This window comes from Pungitius pungitius, chromosome 12, assembly GCF_949316345.1.
Source record: "Pungitius pungitius chromosome 12, fPunPun2.1, whole genome shotgun sequence".
Lineage (NCBI taxonomy): Eukaryota > Metazoa > Chordata > Actinopteri > Perciformes > Gasterosteidae > Pungitius > Pungitius pungitius.
This window is the reverse complement of record NC_084911.1, coordinates 6,258,280-6,278,536: the sequence shown is the minus strand read 5'-3', so window position 1 is coordinate 6,278,536 and position 20,257 is coordinate 6,258,280. Positions and strand designations below refer to the sequence as shown.

General features: G+C 43.6%; 2 protein-coding genes across 2 annotated transcripts; both read left to right on the top strand.

Annotated features, from left to right (window-relative positions):
• The first annotated feature begins 38 nt into the window (after positions 1-38).
• On the top strand, positions 39-6,926 carry colgalt1a (collagen beta(1-O)galactosyltransferase 1a). The gene is made up of 12 exons (XM_037475535.2): positions 39-477; positions 2,652-2,762; positions 2,855-2,972; positions 3,565-3,699; positions 3,788-3,992; positions 4,093-4,212; positions 4,389-4,465; positions 4,592-4,698; positions 4,799-4,931; positions 5,014-5,141; positions 5,225-5,431; positions 5,529-6,926. Exons 1-12 carry the CDS (start codon positions 254-256, stop codon positions 5,794-5,796), a joined length of 1,833 nt encoding a protein of 610 aa, XP_037331432.1. The 5' UTR covers positions 39-253; the 3' UTR covers positions 5,797-6,926.
• Positions 6,927-7,916: 990 nt separating this feature from the next.
• gmip (GEM interacting protein) lies at positions 7,917-20,132 on the top strand. The gene is made up of 21 exons (XM_037475530.2): positions 7,917-7,999; positions 9,119-9,209; positions 9,877-9,973; positions 10,059-10,098; positions 12,285-12,410; positions 13,816-13,880; positions 13,970-14,077; positions 14,168-14,248; positions 14,427-14,588; positions 14,781-14,918; positions 15,446-15,636; positions 15,911-15,987; positions 16,077-16,139; positions 16,266-16,355; positions 16,449-16,591; positions 16,699-16,866; positions 16,961-17,098; positions 17,225-17,424; positions 17,514-17,838; positions 18,466-18,568; positions 19,293-20,132. Exons 1-21 carry the CDS (start codon positions 7,954-7,956, stop codon positions 19,904-19,906), a joined length of 3,066 nt encoding a protein of 1,021 aa, XP_037331427.2. The 5' UTR covers positions 7,917-7,953; the 3' UTR covers positions 19,907-20,132.
• The last annotated feature ends 125 nt before the right edge of the window (positions 20,133-20,257 follow it).

Below are 20,257 nucleotides of genomic sequence, written 5' to 3'. Positions count from 1 at the left end.
GTATATAATTTTTGGCAATTTCTCAAAATAAACAGTGAATTGAACCTTTTGCATTCCGTGTGTACTGTGCAGTGCTCCTCTTGGGTCCATCCCCTTTAAGTACCACATCGCACCCCTTTAAAGCACAACTTTGTCACAGTTGCACTGCACCGATTTTCGCCCTCATGTGAGGAGACGACTCCCTCGCAGCCGCCGTCTCTTCAACAGCCGCACAGCTAAGAATTATTTAATTTTTATTCATTTGGCCGCCGCCATGCTCGGGCTCGCGTGCCTCCCCGCCGCCCTGCTCGCCCTGCTGCTGTCCGGCTGCGCTCCGGCTCGCGCGTACTTCGCGGAGGAGCGCTGGAGCCCCGAGTCCCCGCTCCTCGCGCCCCGGCTCTTCCTCGCACTCATCTGCAGGAACGCCGAGCACTCTCTGCCCTACTTCCTCGGCACCATCGAGCGCCTCAACTACCCCAAGGAGCGAATGGCTTTGTGGTAAGTGGACACGGGGACATGTTGGGTCTTTATCGCAGGGTATGAAGCAGCTAACGGGGTGAACTTAACGTCCCCGTCGATTAAGATTTGAATGAGTTTATTTTCTTCTTTTTTTTTTACGGTGAAGTTCTGAGTCAAAATGGGGATGGACCTGCAGGGGCACGTTACAAACGGGGACAGTGTTGCGTTGCGGTTTAAAAGTGTCAAATCTTCACGAGCAGAAAAACAGCGTGACGCCGACTCATCACCCCGTGCATTAACATTTAAAACCGCCTTTTAGGGAGCCGGCTGTGCAGAGGTGAGCACATCTGGGCTCTCTGCTCATCAGAGGGGCCATCTGTATACGTGGAGGGGAGGGGACTGATCAGGCCGCGGGGGGAGCCGGGTGATTTCACACAAGTCCTAACAAAGTGTCTTATTGTTGTGTCTGTGCCGTCCATTAGCATACACACAAAAGACACACACGCACACACACACACAGACACAGACACACACACACACACACACACACCTACCTATAGGCGGTCTCAAGATATCTTCGCCTCCAGTCCAGATCACCTCCCGCCCCCCAGTTAGGCCTCAGTGTGCTTTGCGAGTGGATTGATTGACTGCATAATCCTCTTATCAGGGACCACACGCGTTTCATAGCCCACAGATCTCCATCTTATTTTCCAGCACTAAATAATCACTAAATGAACTGCATTCTGTTTTATCTCTCTCATGGACACTTTGCATAATTCACGTCTATCTGTCGAGAGGAGCCTGAAATAGAACAACTTTCCAATGTAGCTTTGTGCAGGACAAGGCCTCCTTTGGTATTCACTTCATGCACTGATTAAGGACCGTAAAACCTACTTGGGTTGCGGCCGCGACACATCTGTAATTTGTGACAAACTTAGCTTTCAAAGGCAATTTTCTTGTTGGGAATGCAAATGGATTTTATAGACCATTAAGCGCCTGTCTACCAAGCTCCAGCAAAGTTGAGGGAAGTGAAAGGGAGGTGTTTCTCACATAATAACAACATGCTCCAACAGCCCACCCGCGCTTATAACCTTCAGCCCGCAGCAGTTTGCATGACACCCTTGAGGGCTCAGAGAGGTATGCTCTTCCCTCACCAACCCCCCGTATTTCGGGATTGCAGATTGCTTCTTTGTTTAGGTGATCGTAGTGTATACTGGGTTTAGGGAAGGACATTTGAAACGCTCTGTGTGCATTAAGCGACATCTGTGAACTGTAAACAGCTGTGAGATGTTGTAAACACCTACACGCTGTATGCCTTGTGCTGAAGCATTTTGCAGCTGCTTGTAAGAATGCCAAATCCTCAGGATCCAAACCGGCTAGAGTGTCATTTAAATCTTTGGCGTCTGCAAATCTGGTTTGAAACAGTAATGTCAGTGAAACACTACTTGTCGCGTTAGGACCAACAAAGGTACGCTCTTTTAACAAATATTTATTTTAGCTAAACATGGGGCGGGACAGTCGGTGTAATTCAAAGTTTGGGAATTTCGACAAAAGCACGCCAGGAGTGACTGGTGGACTGGTTTAGTTGGGAGCCGATGTGCTCTCACGTATCCCCGTGTAATCTGACAACAGAACCCGGCTCGGCTGTCGTCCCCCGAGCAAACCGCTGACTCTCCGGCAAGAAGGAAATCTGTCGACCTAAAGAATGGGAGGCAGTTGGTGTGTGTTTTCCAGCATTAATCCTCTCTCTTCATGACGAGATCCAGATTTACATGTGGTTTGATTCCTTTCCCATGCAGGATGAGATTCAGCATGCAAGTTGCCCAATTTGCAAACAGTTGTTTTGCACATGGCTTCAGCCTTTCCTAATTCCATTTCCTTCCATTTTGAGCTATTGCAGACAAAATTTTCATTTCTCTGATGCTGTTTTCTATGGTCTATTATATTCCTGTTCCAAATCTGTAACCTAGAGGTTCAGTCTGTATTTATTTTATGTGATGTTGGTATCGTTAACCCTCGTGTCAGTTCCCACTGCTGCAGACAAAACGCCTACACAAAGCCAACACTGGGCTTTTGTTATTTGAGACATGGTGTTGTTTTTCAACTCGGGTTGATCCAGTTTGGCCAATGTCACTGGCTTCACTCGTTAATAACGTTCATCCCCTTCTGATGTTATACAATTGTAATCATTAACACTTGCTGTTTATCGACAGGGTAGCGACTGATCATAACAAGGACAACACCACAGCCATTCTGCGGGACTGGCTTGTCAAGATGCAGAGCCTGTACCACAATGTGGAGTGGAGGCCAAAAGAGGAACCACAGTTGGTCACTTACTAGAGTTTCTGGGGAAATCTTGTGTTTCTGAAATGGCTCACAGAGGCGACTCTAATTAGTATCCAAATATCTCCCGTAGACATTATCGGAATGAAGATGGTCCGAAGCAATGGACCGACCTCCGTTATGAGCATGTCATGAAGCTGCGTCAGGTAGCCATGGATTCAGCTCGTGAGAGGTGGGCGGACTACTTTATGGTAGGTCAACAAAAATACTCTTTACTGGCACTAGACAAAGCACGATGACACTGAAAGATTTGTCTCCCCCCCCCCCAAATCTTTATTGTTTGTTAACAGCTGGATAAGTATAGAGCAAAGACAAAAGCATCTACACAGTGGTTATTTAAAAAGCATCATTGGAAGAATCAACCTCTTTAGGCACTGGTTAGGGTGTTGAAAATGGACCCAGTTCTATTTTTCTGCCACGTGTGGTTAAAGTGCATCTGGTCTGGTTCATTTTGGATCTTTACATCACCCCGACACAAAGCTCGACTACACCAACCATAATTAAAAATCCACCATTTGTATTCCACAGCCCACATGGCCGAGCTTTAGTGGAGTAGACTTTTGAAGCAAAGTCCAACCAGAATCACAATCAGTTTGTGGTGCACATTTTGCAAACTCTCTGGGCCTTCACCCTTCCAAACGGAAATGAAACAAATGGTGTGCATGGTTTAATTAACCATCTCAGTTTAAGTTCTCCATCCAACCCTTGTGTCCTGAGTCATTATATGTTGCGCTCTTCTTTGACTATCCACAAACCTATTTTGCAATTGACCTCCCTGTGTAGTTGGCGGACTGCGATAACCTCCTCACCAACCCCGATGTGCTCTGGAAGCTCATGCAAGAGAACAAGACCATCGTCGCACCCATGCTTGAATCCCGTGCAGCCTATTCAAACTTCTGGTGTGGAATGACCTCTCAGGTATTGTGCTGCGGATTAGGTGTGAGTGCTGGTGGAGGAAGTGCTTTTTAAACAATTCAATATTGAATGCGTTTGAATTCATCTTCAGGGTTACTATAAGCGCACTCCCGCCTACATACCCATAAGAAAGCAGTTGCGCAAGGGCTGTTTTGCAGTTCCCATGGTGCACTCCACTTTCCTGATAGACCTCAGGAAAGAAGCGTCCAGGCAGCTGGCCTTTCACCCGCCACACGCAGAATACAGCTGGGCCTTTGATGACATCATTGTGTTTGCGTTCTCCGCTCGGATGGCAGGTATGTTAGAATAAAATGCTTAACACATTTCTCTACAGCCTTTACCACCTAAATATTGTGACCTTGATATTGACACATTTGCCCCCTCTTCTCTCTACAGATGTTCAAATGTTTGTATGTAATAAAGAGACCTATGGTTACTTCCCTGTGCCACTGCGATCCCACAATACTTTGCAAGATGAAGCTGACAGCTTCTTGCACTCCCTGCTGGATGTTAATGGTACGTAGCTTGCATTCAACCTGAAGGCTTTAATTCTGCATGTGACTTTCTATCTTTTCCATAAGTTTGAAGCCTGTATTCTACTTCCCACTCTTTCACCTAATGACAACTACAAGCAGGGTTCCTATGTGTCATTTACACCATTTTTTGCATCCATCTTCCCTCTCGCTGTGCAGTGCGAAATCCCCCAGTGATGCCTTCCAAATACATACGTGTACCTAGAAAACAACCTGACAAACTGGGCTTTGATGAGGTGAGTATCGAGTGGTGTGAAGATGGAGTCTGCAAAAATGTCCCCCTATCCATCCTTGAAATCCTGCCGCCGTCTCCTGAAATCTTTTTCATTTTCCATATTATCATATTTGTGGTCTTCTTGCAGGTGTTCATGATAAACCTGCAGAGGCGGACCGACCGCAGACAACGTATGATGAGGGCTTTGTACGAGCAGAGGATTGACTGTAAGGTCATTGCAGCTGTAGACGGAAAGTACGTTTGCTTTGTTTAACCATTTTTACTCGGTGATGTAGCATATCTGCCCTTTTTTATTGACCATTGGGTCAAATTTGTTCATTTGTGTCATTTTCAGAGCAACAAATATCAGTGAAATTCATGCTATGGGCATCCACATGCTCCCTGGATATAAAGATCCCTATCATGGTCGCCCACTGACAAAGGGAGAGCTGGGATGCTTCCTTTCCCACTATAACATCTGGAAAGAGGTGGACCCCAAAAGCAAGCCATTTGAGTGTTTGTGAACCACAGAGTTGCTGGAGCGTTTGATAAAGCTGTGTCTGTCCTTAGATTGTGGAGCGACGCCTGCACACCTCCCTTGTGATTGAAGACGACCTGCGCTTTGAAATCTTCTTCAAGCGGCGCTTGATGAACTTGATGAGGGAGGTGGAGGAGGAGGGATTGGACTGGGATCTCATGTGAGCTTATGCTTCCCGCAGAAGTCCTCCATGGCAACGTTTGCAAGTGGTTCTCACTCCGCCGTTCTATTTCTTTTTTACAGTTATATTGGACGGAAGAGAATGCAAGTGGATCACCCCGAGAAAGCTGTGCCTAATATACACAGCCTCGTGGAGGCTGACTATTCGTATTGGACACTAGGCTACATGATATCGTTACAAGGTGCAGAGAAGCTCATGAAAGCAGAACCACTCAAAAAGATTTTGCCGGTGGACGAGTTTCTTCCGATCATGTACAATAAGCATCCCGTGTAAGTGGAGCCAGTCGCACTCCCAACACCAACATCTGCTCAGGTATTTTTTTGTTGCTGTGTTTGTGTTTATTTGATTTTACCCTCTCGCCCACAGGCCTGCTTATATGGAACATTTTGAAACCAGGGACCTGAAGGCATTTTCAGCCGAGCCGCTTCTTGTGTATCCAACTCACTACACGGGCGACCAAGGCTACGTCAGCGACACTGAGACGTCCACAGTGTGGGACAACGACAAGGTCCGCACCGACTGGGACAGAGCGCGCTCAGGAAAGACTGGCGAGCAGGCCGAGATCAGCACTGAAGCCCAGAACTCGGATGTGCTCCAGTCGGCTTTGGACAGTACAGCACGGGACGAGCTATGAGAGGAACTGAAGGAGGGCCACACAATATTTAACAAACCACCATATTATTAGTTGTTTTCTTTTTTTTTTACCTTCAATACTTTTGATTTTGCATCACAAAATGGATGTGACATCAGAGTTTATAGAAGAATTAGCTTCATCCATAAGTGACAAGTTAAAAAGGGAACAGGTGGGTCTCGAGTTATCTGTTGTAGTTTTTACTTTATAAGGGCACTAGACTTGCCCTTTTGAGTGGCATTTGCAGTACCCAACTACTGTCTGTCATACAGAAAGCATCCTATTAGCAAAGAATGCAATTGGACTGTGACATTTCAGTCATCATGCATTTGATTTTGACATGGGAGTTTATACTGTGAAATGCATTTTTCTTTTTAAATATCTCAAGATGGCATATGCAAATTCAAGGCTTTGCAGACATTCATGTCTCAAATCAAACCTTAATCATTCTACATTTGTCAGTCCCAGAGGAGAAACATATGCATTTATTTTGCTTTCATTTTTAGGTTTTTGCATATTGCTTGGTTTCTGAATAATCATTAGCCAACACTTAAGATGCTTGCAGTAGAGCTTTACCAAAGCACCAAAACACAAATAACAGTTGCATTCAACTGCGGGTCAGATATTTACAGACTGCCGTATGAGTACAAACGCTCCTCTTTGTTTCAGCTCCACTCTGTTTCCAGACTAATGCACCAACCCGCTGTTGACATGTTGACATGGTTACAGAAGGGAGAATTCAACGTTGACGCCTCAAACTTGGCTTGTCTCGGGAGCACCACGGTTATTAATTAATTCTCTTTAAGTTCCCTCAAAACAAAGCAACCCGACCACATCCAAACACACGCTGTCTCCACCTCCTCATCATTTGCAGTTCAGTCTGAATCTCAGCAAAGTGGATGGGTAAGACTTGATAAAAAGCAGCTGCAAAAAAAGAACATGACAACCATAAACTCTGTGTTATGTTACTTTTTTTCCAGATAATTTATTCTGCTCACATGGCTTAACATTTAGTCTCCCAGCAAGTCGATATTCATAGTATTAATGAGGTACGTTCACACATGGATCTTGCACAAAAAATGATAGTGGTGCATTGTAAATACAAAATAAAAATGTTTTTTGTTTTTAAAGAGGTTGAATTTGTGATTACTATGATATTGCATATTAGCATGCTGGTTTAAACCTGTTCTCTGTTAAGGTGAATCCAGCTTGATCTTGACATTGGAATTCTGTAGCCGGTTACAAAATAACAAGACAAGACCTGATTGGATTGCCATCCTCACATGTAACTTTTGTCTTTAGAATGAATTTGTCACAGATAATGTTGATGTGTTAGGGACAGAGGTTTATTAGTTTCAATGGGAAGTTTATTGAGACCTCTTTCATACCTTGTGTGCCTTCTGAACTGCATGTGGATCTCTTAAAATGCTTGTGAGCCATTTATCGCAGTTAAACCTAATTGATTAGTGTAAGTCGCACATGGAACTGAGTTGGCCCTCGCTTGTTTTAACTGTAGTAACCCTCAAGGTGTCATTGTTTTACTGACAGTTCCTTAACTGTCAAGCTGGGAGGCAAGAGTGAACAAAGCAATACTGAACAATTTCTAAAGTTATATAAATAGTTAAAGTTATTGAATATAAGCTCTTCAGTTTAAGTGAAGGGAAATTGATTTTATTATGTATTCTGATGTACAGGTTATAAATGAGCTGTTTTGTTGCACCGATAACTAACGATATAAAGGTGCAATGTCTGTTCTGAATGTCACACATCTGTAGTTTGTCAATTCATACGTGACATCCAACTTCTCCATAGCCTCCGCTGAGGCCATATTTTCTTTTTCTAAATGCACATTCACATTATGTGTGGAGTGATAGCGTAGGCGGGGCCTACAGTGGCAGAAAAGTACACTTCCTTGTGGTGAAAAGATTGGCCAACCTCCACTCTACCAGAGGAAGATCGTTTCAAACGGCCACAAGCGCACGGCTGCATGCTACGTTTGAGTGTCAGTGCGTGGAGTCATTGCAGTGCAGATTTCCGCCCCCTCTCCCCTCCCCCCTCCGGCTGAACTATTCTTCATTGTGCATTCGAGTGTGTCCCTAAGTGCATATGATGTTTGAGTTGTGTTGGTAGGGTCCAGCTCATGTGGTCACAAGTGTAGCAATGGAAGAAGATCAAGGGCCCAACAAGGATTTCTCTCAAGACACAGGTAAATACCAAGAATGTGATTTCTTGCTTCTTTTTCAGCGGAAGTGAGGGCTCTCATTTCATATGTAGAGTGTGTTACCCATCAAGCTATATGATTTTAAGAATTATTTTATAAAATATTCTCTGTGTCAACTTGAAATTAGCTGGCATAGCTTTGTTCCATTACAACTTGGGTATTGTGTGTTGGTGTATGCACAAGGTTCCTGGATATACCTTTGTTAATGCTGTGTAGCATCCTCCTATTCAAAGGGGTACAGGTGCTCGACTCATTATAATTTTTTTGTATGACTTCTGTATTTGCTTTTAACAAGATAGAACTGTCTCTAATCTTTGCAATGAACATAATTTATATCAAATATAGTTTTTATCTGAATAATTTGAATCTGTGTTTTTTCCACTATCACTGAAACAAGGCACCAGGCACAAGTTCACAGTAGCACATTTCAAAAATTGCAAGCAGGATGTGGTTGCTAAAATGGAGACGTCGCTGATAGAGCAAGACAGCTTTCTCTCATTGGTTTCTTTTGTTGTAAATTACCGGTTTGAACTTTTTGGTTTGATGGGTGAAACGTCAGTTAAATAGTTGAAGTAAAAAATGTTGAGGCTATTATTGAAACGTACAATGTTGTTCCGCATTAAGTTTTAGTTTATATATTTAGTTCGAGAACATTTTCTTCTCAGAAATGCAGAGGAAATGCTAGATATAACTCCAGGAGAGGAACCGTCATTTCCTAACTTATATATCTTCCTTTTTTTCACAATCCTAATGCATGTTTGTCTGTCAAAGTATATTATAAAACTTTTAGCCGAGGCCTTTAATTGAGGAGCTGTAAAGTAGTGCAGAGGGACCTCAATGTGAACCTCATTAACCAACAACATTTCAAGGGACCAGCACAAAGGAGGTCACAGCCCTCTCACTGCTCATTACAACCTACCTGCTGTATATCTGTTTATTTCGTTGCAGTATAAAGGAAAGAAAAGAGAATTGGGGGATCTGCACTCTTTTGGCTATTTCAAAAGTTACTGCAACTTTTATATCTTAATAACAATGTTTTAAGGCTGTTTGATCTTAAATTTCTCACACTAAACCATGTTGCTTGTATCCAATTTGTCATTTCAGATTTGAAGAAGGTGCATCGTAAATCTGAAACCAAGCGATACAGCGAGATCTTCAGAGACTTCGACAATCTTGATTTATCTTTAATTTCTTCGTAAGTGCTATTCATTTGCAAATGGAAATTTTGCTATCAAGTTATTTCCTGCAGCTCGCTTGGTTTGATCATAACACTGTGACAAAACGAGAGGCGTCATTCGAAAATGCCGTGATGTTGGCTGGTCATAGGAAACCATACAGAGTGAAACCGTTCAGATGCATTTGTCAATTACAAGCAACAATTATTATTTCCTGCTCTGGCACCACATGTCATGTTTATCCTAATGCAGTTTTGTGACAACCACTGCAATAACGGGAAATGCCTCTTTTTGTAACACATCTGACCAAACCTCATCAGCATTGCTGTGAAATGTCATTGACTTAGTAGTACAGTAGAAGTGGAGTAAAGTAACACTTCTTTAGCAATTACGATAGCACTTACTTATAGCACTTTTAGTTTGGCCCCTTTGAAGACATTGTACTTACTCGATTCTTGTTGTGTCTTTGGATAAAGCATAATGAAAAATGTAAATGTAAAGTGGCAAAAGTAAAATTGAAAAATGTACCTTAAAATGTATATAAGCCCATTGCTTCCCCCTTTCATCTGTCTGGCAGATAGCTGCAGGAAGTGTTTGCATGTCGTATAACAAACCCTGAGCATTTTTAGGTCTTTCATCAAAAAGATCAAAAACACACAATAAACCAAACATCATTTTTGTATTCAGTTCAGGGGAGTCTCTGCTGGCCGACTTTGACACACTGTCTATCACAGAGTCCATCTGTACAGGAAGCGGAGATCTCACAGAGCAGCTGGAAGTGTCTGTAAGGAATTAATATTTAAAATGAATACAAGAAATACTTTGCTGATCTCACTGATACCACAAAGAGTAATCATTTGTCTCAACAGATTGGTGCTGAGGCCAATGACCTGGATGGAAACCAACCAGGTAGGATTTGTGTGATAGTGAGAGGGAATGACACTGAATGTTACAATGAGTCTGTGAATTAGAAAGTTGTTGTTGTTGTTGTTGTGGTGGTTATGGTCACTGGTTTACCTACCAGTTTATCGCAACCGCAGATCATTGGTGATGTCAGTTGTGATGTCAGTTCATTAATTGTTCATTTGTGTTTGTGTTTGTGTTGTAATTTCCCGGGTGTAACAAGATTAGGATAAAGGGACGGGATTAAAGCAGGAGACATCTGCTCTCAGTTTGCACTTAAAACCAGGAGACAGAAGGGTCTTTCTAAAGAAGGAGGTGTCTATGTTGAGCAGGCTATTGCAGTTAAAACAGAGACTGAAAAGAGTGTTAGAATGTTACTGCCAAAGACTCAAAATACATGCCACAGTATAAAGTGAGAGATCAGGATTTGCAGAGACGTGGTGTTCAAACCTCAATGGACATTGTAAAAAAATGATTCTCACTTTTTCCACTGTAGATATTTCCTTTCACTTCAAGTCCAAACCTGTCTGACCCCGATGAACGCAGTCATTAATGCCGTATCCTGCTAATTCCTGCTATCAATCTCCCAAAAGGGCAGGGAATTTGTGTGTGGGTTTAATAATTTGATATAATTAAATCAAGCGCTAATCAATTCTCACTAAGAACATTACTGGAACATGCTTTTTTGGCAAACCATTTCCATTGGTTGTGCTCGGTCACACACCAGGAGGTAAACGTCACTTGATGCTCCTCTAAAGCGTGTCAGTCAGCGAGGATAATCCCCAATCCAAAGGCAGGAGGATATAGCCGTGGAGCAGCGCAGAATCTGAGCGGAGGCTGATTTCTGGAAGTTCTCAGAGCTCTTAGGAAAGGCTATGAGAGGTCAACCTTGACAAACATTCTGCCCGCAAATCCACCATTCCACCATCTGGAATTGCCCGTTCTTTCTTGTGGATTTTGCTTGGAGATATGGGGAAAAAAAAGATCACCGCTTGGATTTATATTCCCCTCTAACTGGAATTGCCATCCGTGCAAAAGGGAAGACCAGAATTAAATCTGCATGCATGAGTGAGGAACTTGAGAGAGAAGTAGTCGCAGGCCTTCTCGCATGCCTGGCATTGCGTGTTTTCTCACATAAAAACAAGGCTGAATACTTCGAATTGCAATGTCATACGTGAGAAGAAGTTCCTGAACTGCTTCGGTTTGCTCTGGCCTTTGTCAACAAGAGAACAATCAAGATGTGTTTCCAAAGAGTTTGATAGTTTGTTTGCAAATGTTGTGAAGGGGATTACGGGAGAGAATGAGGAAAACCGAAAGCTGTGTGAGGAAAGAGACCATGTGATTGCCCTTCGTAGAGCGTCACAGAAGAAGAACCACAGCGGTTGTCATATCAACGCCCTGTCTGACCACAGTAGAGCTGTGACATGACAGTGCTGCAGACTGGTACTGAGGGGTGTTGGTGACTCTGCTCTCTCTGCTCGGCTTTGAAGCTGACTAGAAGTAAACAGGTGTGAGAAGGAGGGGCCAGGCAGAGAGAGGAAGAGGACAGAAGAGGGAAGTTATTTAGTTGTTTATCTACACTTTATAGAAACCTTCCACTCTCAGGTCACTTCCCATGTGCGTTTACTGTGAGACTTGAGCATTGCCAACAAACTACAGGACACATCCATTGTGCTTTTATGCAAGTGATACACTTGACCTGTTGACATGTGGAAACCACGGCACCTGTATTGTGAGGATTACATAACATGTCATTTAGTTGAATGCGACTTACATTGCATTATAACCCATGTGTTACATTTTGCCTGGGGAGCAATTAGGGGTTAGGTATTTTGCTCAGGGACACTTCGACATGGCACGTGGGGCAGTTGGGATTTGAACCACCATTTGAACCTTGTGGCTCCCAGCGCATCACACTTCTCCATGCGCCACCATCGCTGCAATCTCCTGCCAGATGCAGTTACCTCTTTTGGGTTTGTGTATAAGTTTTAGACACTTTTAGTCTTTTTGTATGCGCAGGAGCCTGGGGGGGGGGGGTTCACTTCCATAGACAGGGATTTCTTTGAGGTCCGAGGCTGTTTGTCCGTCAGGAGGGACAAGTTGTGGAGTGTAACTCAATGGACACTGTGGGATTCCTGGACCCAGCTCCAAGTGTGCAGAGCCTGAAGTGATGGTGATGTACTCCCTCTCAGCCCAGGAAGCCGACCTCACCCTTTGTCGGTGTGATGATGGAGTGGAGACGGCACTGCAGTACACCAAGATGTGGTGCCGCTACGCCAAAGACCTCCTGGCATGGATGGAAAAGAGAATCAGCCTTGGTAAGTGCACATGTTGCTGAAGAAAGGAAACAGTAGCATGACATGCATATAATTTTCACAACATGTTTGTGGTGTACCTATCAGGGCATCTCTCTCTATCATGTGAATTCATTTTAATATAAACTGCACTCAAAAACCAATTGGACGTGCCACTAAAAAGCAAAAAGGCTGCCTGTCAACAGAATCAAGTGCATCCAAATAATCTTATCCACTGTATTCAAAATCATCACCACTTAAAAAAACAATAATTTTATGCAAGTACCTGTGACTTTAAAAAAAATAAGAGAAAGAACTGAATTGTATGTATTTAATTTGGAACTTTAATTATCACCGGTAGTAATGCCTCAAGACATTCAGATATTCCAAGAAAGGTCAGATATATATAGACCTTAAGACAGCAGCCAGCAGGCCGCGGGAAGGCAGAGCCTTTCTTTTTACGACCCATTAATAAAGAACCAATACTTAATGCTTGCGAAGGAAAGAGATCATGTTGATTAGGTTGATTTGGGTGGTAAAACATAGCTTCGTAACGGTCTGTTTGTATTATTTCACGCTGTGAGGGCATCTACGGATGGGGCTGTAACCTCGTTGAACGACACCTTGTACACAGAGAGAGAGAAAGGATTAGAGGGCAGATTAGCAGGGCAGGGTAATAAAGGAAACGGGGTGCATTCGGAGTCCGTAGACACCGATTATCCTCGTATCAGCCTGACAACGTTCCCCGTGTCCACCCTGAGATGCTCTATTTTTAGCAAACAAAACAGTAGCTGTGAGCACCTTGTGAGGCAATAGCAACAGATTATTAATCCTGTGGGGAGCTCTGCCCAAACTACTGTGGATTGCACATATTAGAGCAACACTGTCTGATACCAACAGTATGGTGTCAATTTTAAGAAACAGCAGTCAGATCACTAAACAAAACAATATGGCGCTTCCCACGTCGTATCAAGGCTACACACTAATAGCAGTAATCAGGAATCAGGAATCATGTATTGCCTTAATATGTGAGAATTTTGCTTGGCGGTTGGTGCATGATGGCAGACAGTACAGTAATGGACAACAGACAACGTAGTGCAGGAATAGTAAAAGTTTTTGTCCGGGGTGAGAGGGGTCGGCAACAATCTTTCTAGCCCGCTTCAGAGTCCTGGAAGCGAACAAGTCCCGGAGAGACGGCAGACTGCAGCCGATCACCCTCTCTGCAGAGCGGATGACACTTGGCAGCCTGCCCTTGTCCTTGGCTGTGGCTGCAGCGTACCACTCGGTGATGGAGGAGCAGAGGATGGACTCGATGATGGCCGTTTAGAATCCTCCCTTTTCAGTGTCCACTGTCCAATTCTACTCGTCTTGTCTTGATGTGCTCTATCTTATGAGCTGATAAAAAAATGTATACATTTTTTGTTGACAGAACAAGAATTTGCAAAGAATGTAATCAAGGCAGCAGAAGGAGCAAAAGCCAATGTGTGGCAGCAGGTACATATTTGTTTTTGTGTTAGCAGCTTGACCAGAATGTGTTAATGTTGCTATGAGAAAGCTGTCTAAAATAGTTCTTGCCTTTCTAGGAAATGATGCCCCTGCAGCACATCTACACTATGGCGCTGGAGCAAGATATCAAGAACAGTTTGTCTTCCAGAAAGATGTCAGAACAGCTACAAAACCGCTGTCACCAAGTACGGAAGTCCATACACACATCCAAAAAGTGTCTTAAAGCAAATTCTCTGTCGTGACTTCATGTTTGATTCAAAATCTCTGTCCCAAAGGCCTTGGCTGCCAAGAGGAACGAGATTGACAAGTGGCGCAGAGAATTCAAGGAGCAGTGGGCAAGAGAGCAAAGGAAGATGGTAAGTGAATTAGGAATCTTCTTTATGTCTGAATTTATGTTCAGTATATTACACCGTCAAAAAAAATTTGTTCAATTAAAAAAAAATCCTGATTTCCACTTGAAAGATATTAACTGCACATGGCTCACACAATAAAACCAACATTTTCTTTCCCTCTGTCCCCCTCGCTGGTTTTCAGAACGAAGCAGTCACGTCTTTTAAAAAGGCTCGTCACCAGTACTTCCAGCGTTGTGATGAGCTAGAAAAGGCTAAAGCTGTGTCTGCTAAAGCTGTAGATGACACATCCGGAATCAAAACAATGGATAAGAGGCGGAAGTCCAAGGATGAAGCCCAATCTAAGGTGAAAGTCTCTTTAATCCACTACATTACTATAATTCATATACATGCAGTTTGAGTACATTTTACCACAGAATGAGGTTTTTTTTAAAGAGATATTGTAATTTAGCTTGTTTATTGTTATTAACGTTTAGCAATACAAATATATGATGTTTTTTTGGACATTTAGAAAAAATCTTCTCTCGGTCTCCTGCAGGTGATGGAGGCAGAGCTTCTGTACAGACAGTGTGTTACTGACGTGAAAATCCACCAGGATAAGTTAGTAGCGGTCAAAGAGAGAATTATTTCCCACATTCGCAAGCTCATCTGTCAGGGAGACACTGTGCTCAAGGAGGTTGGTATAAAATTATGAAAACATTTGTCTTCCTGTTAACTTGTTTCTCAATTGCATATATTGACTGCAGCAAGTATAAATGGTTAATTGTGGTTGTGGTACGAACACGTAGTGGTAATGTCATGCATTTATTTTGGTCACAAAGTAAACCATGACTTTTATGTATATATTCATAGCATTTAGAACACTTTGCTTTTAATTATACATATTTGCATATTTTGTATTAGATGAAAGTAAACCATGTCTGCACCTCCACTTCTACACCAATAAGTGCATTGATTTGTTTCATTATATCTACTCATGCACTGCCTAATTTTATTTTCACTTTGCCTCTATAATGGTAGAAATCAAAGGAACTACTCTTGTAGACTTCCAACTCATCAGTCATGTTTCGCTATGTTAAAATCAGCAGTGATAAAGATTCTAAAGATTCTAAGGATTGATAGTCAAAGCAGTACTCTGACGTTATTTATTACACTTATGCAATCATTTGTTGATTAATTCAACATGTCCCCCCTATCTATCAGGTCACAGTCAACATGTTTTACTACCAGCGGCAGCAGGCCGAGCCTGTCCCCGTCGGCTATCACAACCTGGAGTTGACGTGCAGGTCCCTGGAGCCTGGCGAGCCCTACATGCTCTACATCCTCAGCAAGCCTCGCCCTGAGCATCCACTCCAAGTCTTCACCTTCCAGGAGTACGTTTCTCCGTGCAAAGGGTATGCCAGACTTACCTATGACTGTATCTGCTGTTACCAATGGAAATTGTTAGGGTCTAAAAGTTAAGCTTAATATCAAGTCAAAATAATAAGATAATTATTTATGAAAATGTTTTATATAGAAAAACTCTATAGAAGTGTCTGTGTGCTCAACTCTTAATTAAATAGTTAATCAATTTCAAATTGGATAAAAGCAGAAAGGAATGCTTCAAATCCTCTGGTTGTACACTTAAAATGCATTAAAATGATTGTCCCAACCCTATTTATTTCCAAGGAACAAGCGAAAACCCTCAGGACAGGACTCTGTACCATTGACAGATGATAACCCTTTCCGACGAAACAGCGATGGCAGTAAGGAATCCCCATGATTGGCCTATAATTAGATCAATTATCCCCTTTAACTAATGCTGAGCTTTTTGTTGTGTTTTGTTGATCTCAAGGAAGAACAGGGTACAGTGACAGTGAGAGTATTGGAGGCAGTTTGGAGTCTCTGTCCAGCCCTGGTAAGCACAACCCTGCATTTGTTTCTGTAACTTGACTTTCAAATGCATACGAAAACATGTCAATGATATACATATTTTCCTTCCTCTACACTGGGTCTCTGCTCTACAATCAATGCATCATTTAAGCTCACACTAATAGGAGGCTGCCAAAAACAGCATCCACTTTGACAGTGTCATCGGACGACATGGACGAACGGGATTTGCCGTCAGAATCAGGTTTTTTTATTTGTCTTTTTTTACAACTCTATAGCCTCTATCTGTCCTGTGGAAGTAATTCTCCATCATTGTATCTTCAACCTCTGCCTACAGAATTCATTGAGTGTCAGCCCGTCAAAGTACGGACTCTTTCCCGAGCTGCGTTGACACACCGACTGAGGAAGATGAAGAGCAAGATGGTCAAATGCAAGCAGTGTGAAAACTATATTGTTGTCAATGGCGTTGAATGCGAGGAGGTATGAAACAGGAGACATTCATAACGGTTTTCAGAAAAACAGAAAAACGTGAGCGGTGCTGAGCGAGGTTCTTAAAGTCCTCTGTGATGTTCCTTTCCCATCTTCAGTGCGGGATGGCTTTGCACAGGAAGTGCATGGAGGTTTGTCAGCAAGAGTGCGAGCAGAGGAAGGGGACCGTGTTCGGAGTGGACCTCTCTCTGCTGTGTCGTGACGGTGTGCCCTTCGTGGTGCTGCTCTGCACGTCGGAGATTGAGAGCCGAGCGCTGTCGGTCCAGGTATTAATTACCACCGGGAAGCCTGAAACATGGGAAAAAGACACGTGTTGGTTGCGGTTTTTAAAACAATTTTCTGTCCTTGTCTTTCCCTGAGGGGGTGTATCGTGTGAGTGGGTCCAAGCCCCGCATCCAGAAGCTCTGTCAGGCCTTTGAGATGCAAAAGGAGCAGGTGGATCTCTCTGACGTTTCCCCGCATGACATCGCCTCGATCCTTAAGCACTTCTTCAAGGAGGTACAGGAGTCATTCCCTAGTGAATGTGACTGAATGAATGAGGGTGATTATAAAAGATGTCATAGCGCCATAGCTTTTTTTCTCTAACCTCAGATATTAACACATCCGTTCCTCACTCTCTTCCAGCTCCCGGAGCCCTTACTAACCTTTGACCTGTACAATGATTTCATAACGGTGGGAAAGACCATTCAGCACCTGAATGAAAGTGAGCCAACACCAGACACTAACGAGACAATGTCCATGATGGACAGCCTGCGAAAGCTACTACAGAAACTCCCTCCACATTGCTACAGCACTCTGCATCACATTATGTCTCACCTGCAAAAGTGAGCATGCAGCAGGGTCACAGATCTATCCGCTAGATTATTTGAGTATTTTCATGAAGCTTGAATGCGTCTGCTCTCTGTCTTCGTAGAGTTTCAGAGAACTACGAGAACAAGATGTCCCAGAGCAATTTGGGTATTGTGTTTGGGCCGACGCTGTTGCGCCCTCTCGTGTCCGCGGACATGTCGATGCTCGCCCTGCTGGAAACAAGTTACCAGGCAGCACTTGTTGAGTTCCTTATCACGCACCATGAAGAGCTTTTTGGCCTTCATCGAAAACCCAGTATGCCTCCTCCCCCGGCCCCCGCTGAACCTTTGCCCGGCACCCCTCCCAGAGCTTCCTGTGCCCTTGATGGGGAAGTTTACGCCATCTCTGAACACGAAACCTCCTCCAGAGAGCGGCCCCGCTCTTTAGAAGTAAGTACTGCAGAGACGCAACCTTCAGCTCAAACACAGACTTGTTTGCTGCTGTATTTGAGTGTGACAGCTTCATAAATGTAAACTCAGTACATTTTACTGCTTCTGCAGTTTACAAAGGATCAGAAGCAGTTGATCGGCAAACACATGGGTTAGAGTGAGTTTGCGCCTAAGCTTCTTTCCTGGATGATTGGCTAGTTGTTTTAAGAGCCTTAGCACCTTAACCTCGTGTTCATTCTGTCGGGATTAACACGCTGCTGCTGCTGCTGCTGCTGGCTCAGCATTTCTCCTGCTCTTTGGTTTCCTGCGTAGTGTTCTGTCAAGCACTGCTATTAGACATAAAATAGTTTACCCCACTGTGGACATGTACAGTGTAGCAGAGGGATTTCTTGGATGTCTTTTGGTTTAAAAAGGGGAAAAATACTGGATGCCACATTAATTTAAAATGCCAGGGGCAATGTTTCAAATAGTTCCTAATATTAAAAAGGCTGATCGATCCAGTGATAATGAATGGCCTTTCCCACTAAGGACCATTATCACATACTGTAATGTTGCAGTATTTCAGGTCAAGGCGTGGTCTGTCAACACTCGCAGAAATCCACCATTCAACCTGTGTCATTCCAACAGAGTCGAACAATCAAGAGAGAGTCAAGCGAAGGTTATATATCTGACAAGTCTTCGTCCAATGAGGCAGTGGACCAGCTCAGCCCTGGAGCCAATCAGAGTGCAGGTATGCGGGTAGTCATAGAGCGGCTATGCCTGACGAGAACACGTGAACAAGACATTGATGGAATTTAATCCATAATGTTGATGTCTTGCGTAGTTCATAGGCGGCGTTTGGCCTTTTAGCTGTTGGTTTAGTTGAGTTGTAGATAGATATGTTTACTGCTGGATGATTTTTTTTTATGAATCCCGGAGATCTTGTTAACTTTATTTCTCACAGACAGGTGGTTTGCTACTCAGTATCTACCTAAGCACCAGAAAAAATAGGTTCAGAGTGGCTCAAGGGTGTATCTCACTATATATTTCCTCAAGTTATTTATAGAAATGAGACTTCCTGTTTTTCTCATTGGCGTTGTCATCTTTAAAACTGGGGGTGTCAGATTGCCTCGCTGAGTCTGAGATTTTATCCCTTTGCTTATTGCTTTGCTCTTTCTGTGCTCTTTTCTCTGTTCTTATAACACCAAGCAGCCTCTATTCGCAACCACAAACGTTTATTTATCAACCATTACCAACATCTAGATTCATAGTTACACTACAGGTAAGAGGAGAAACATAATTTTGGATTTTAGGGTGAACTTTACTTTAAGGTTTTCCTAGACATTGCCATGTCACGTTTCTGTTTATGAACTGCTTGGGCACGATATGCTGGGAAAGCCAAGTTAATCCTAAACAATTAATATGTTTTTTATAACTTTTATGAACAAAATGCTTGCTTTCCCTTTTTGCCTCAGTCCTGGCTGTGAGAGGGGCATCGAGCGATCCTCAGGGGGAGCCGAGTGGGGGGCCAGACTCCGTCCTGGGGACCCAGCCGCACTATCGCTTCACCAGGCAGCCTGTGAAATATCACCGGCATCACAACCCAGGAATCAGACTCCCCACCCCAGGCTGCGCAGCCAGACACTTTGCAGCCCCAGCAAGAGCGTGTACAGGGAGCGCAGACAGCAGCCGCAGCTCTTCTCCAGAGCCGGCCACGCAGAACCTAGGCGTCCACTTTGAGAAAACCCGGCAGCCTCTCCAGCTCACCGTTGCCACGGAGGATTCACTGAGTCCCCGAGAGGTTGTCCAGTACATGCTGGGACTGGACTCAATATTCACATCAGCTGTAACCACGACAACATCCAGTGGGACACGGGAGTCTTCTCGGGAGGTGGCGTCTGGGAGTCAAAACGTTCAGAGCTTGGAGATGCCCGGTATCCGGCCGAGTGCTGTGCAGAGTCAGGCTCGCTGTCAGTCACCAAAGACACTTCCTGTTGAGCGCAACCTGACCTCACCAGCGCAGAAGATCCTGTCGGGCCTGAAGCTGAGACGCAGCCACTCAGGGAAAGATGAGCAGCTGTTCGTCTGAGGAGAGATAGAAACAGTTCCCTGGAATACATTCACACACGCTGGAAGATACAAAGCTATTTAAATCTGCTTTACAGTGTGTAGCAACTATCAGTATTCATTCCGTTTTTTATTATTCTATCTCACTCATATTCTATGCACAAGTATCTATTACCAAAAATGTAACTGTTTTAAAAAAAATAGCTAATGAAAGTTCAATTAAGTAAATGGAATGCTTAAATGCTTGACACCATCATTTAATTCACTCTTTGAGGCTTTAACTTGGAGGCCAGAGCCTTATTACTCCTCTTCAAGGTTTTGATCTGATGAACATTCAGCTATTCAATATCCACACCAGACAAGAGAGGCTCAC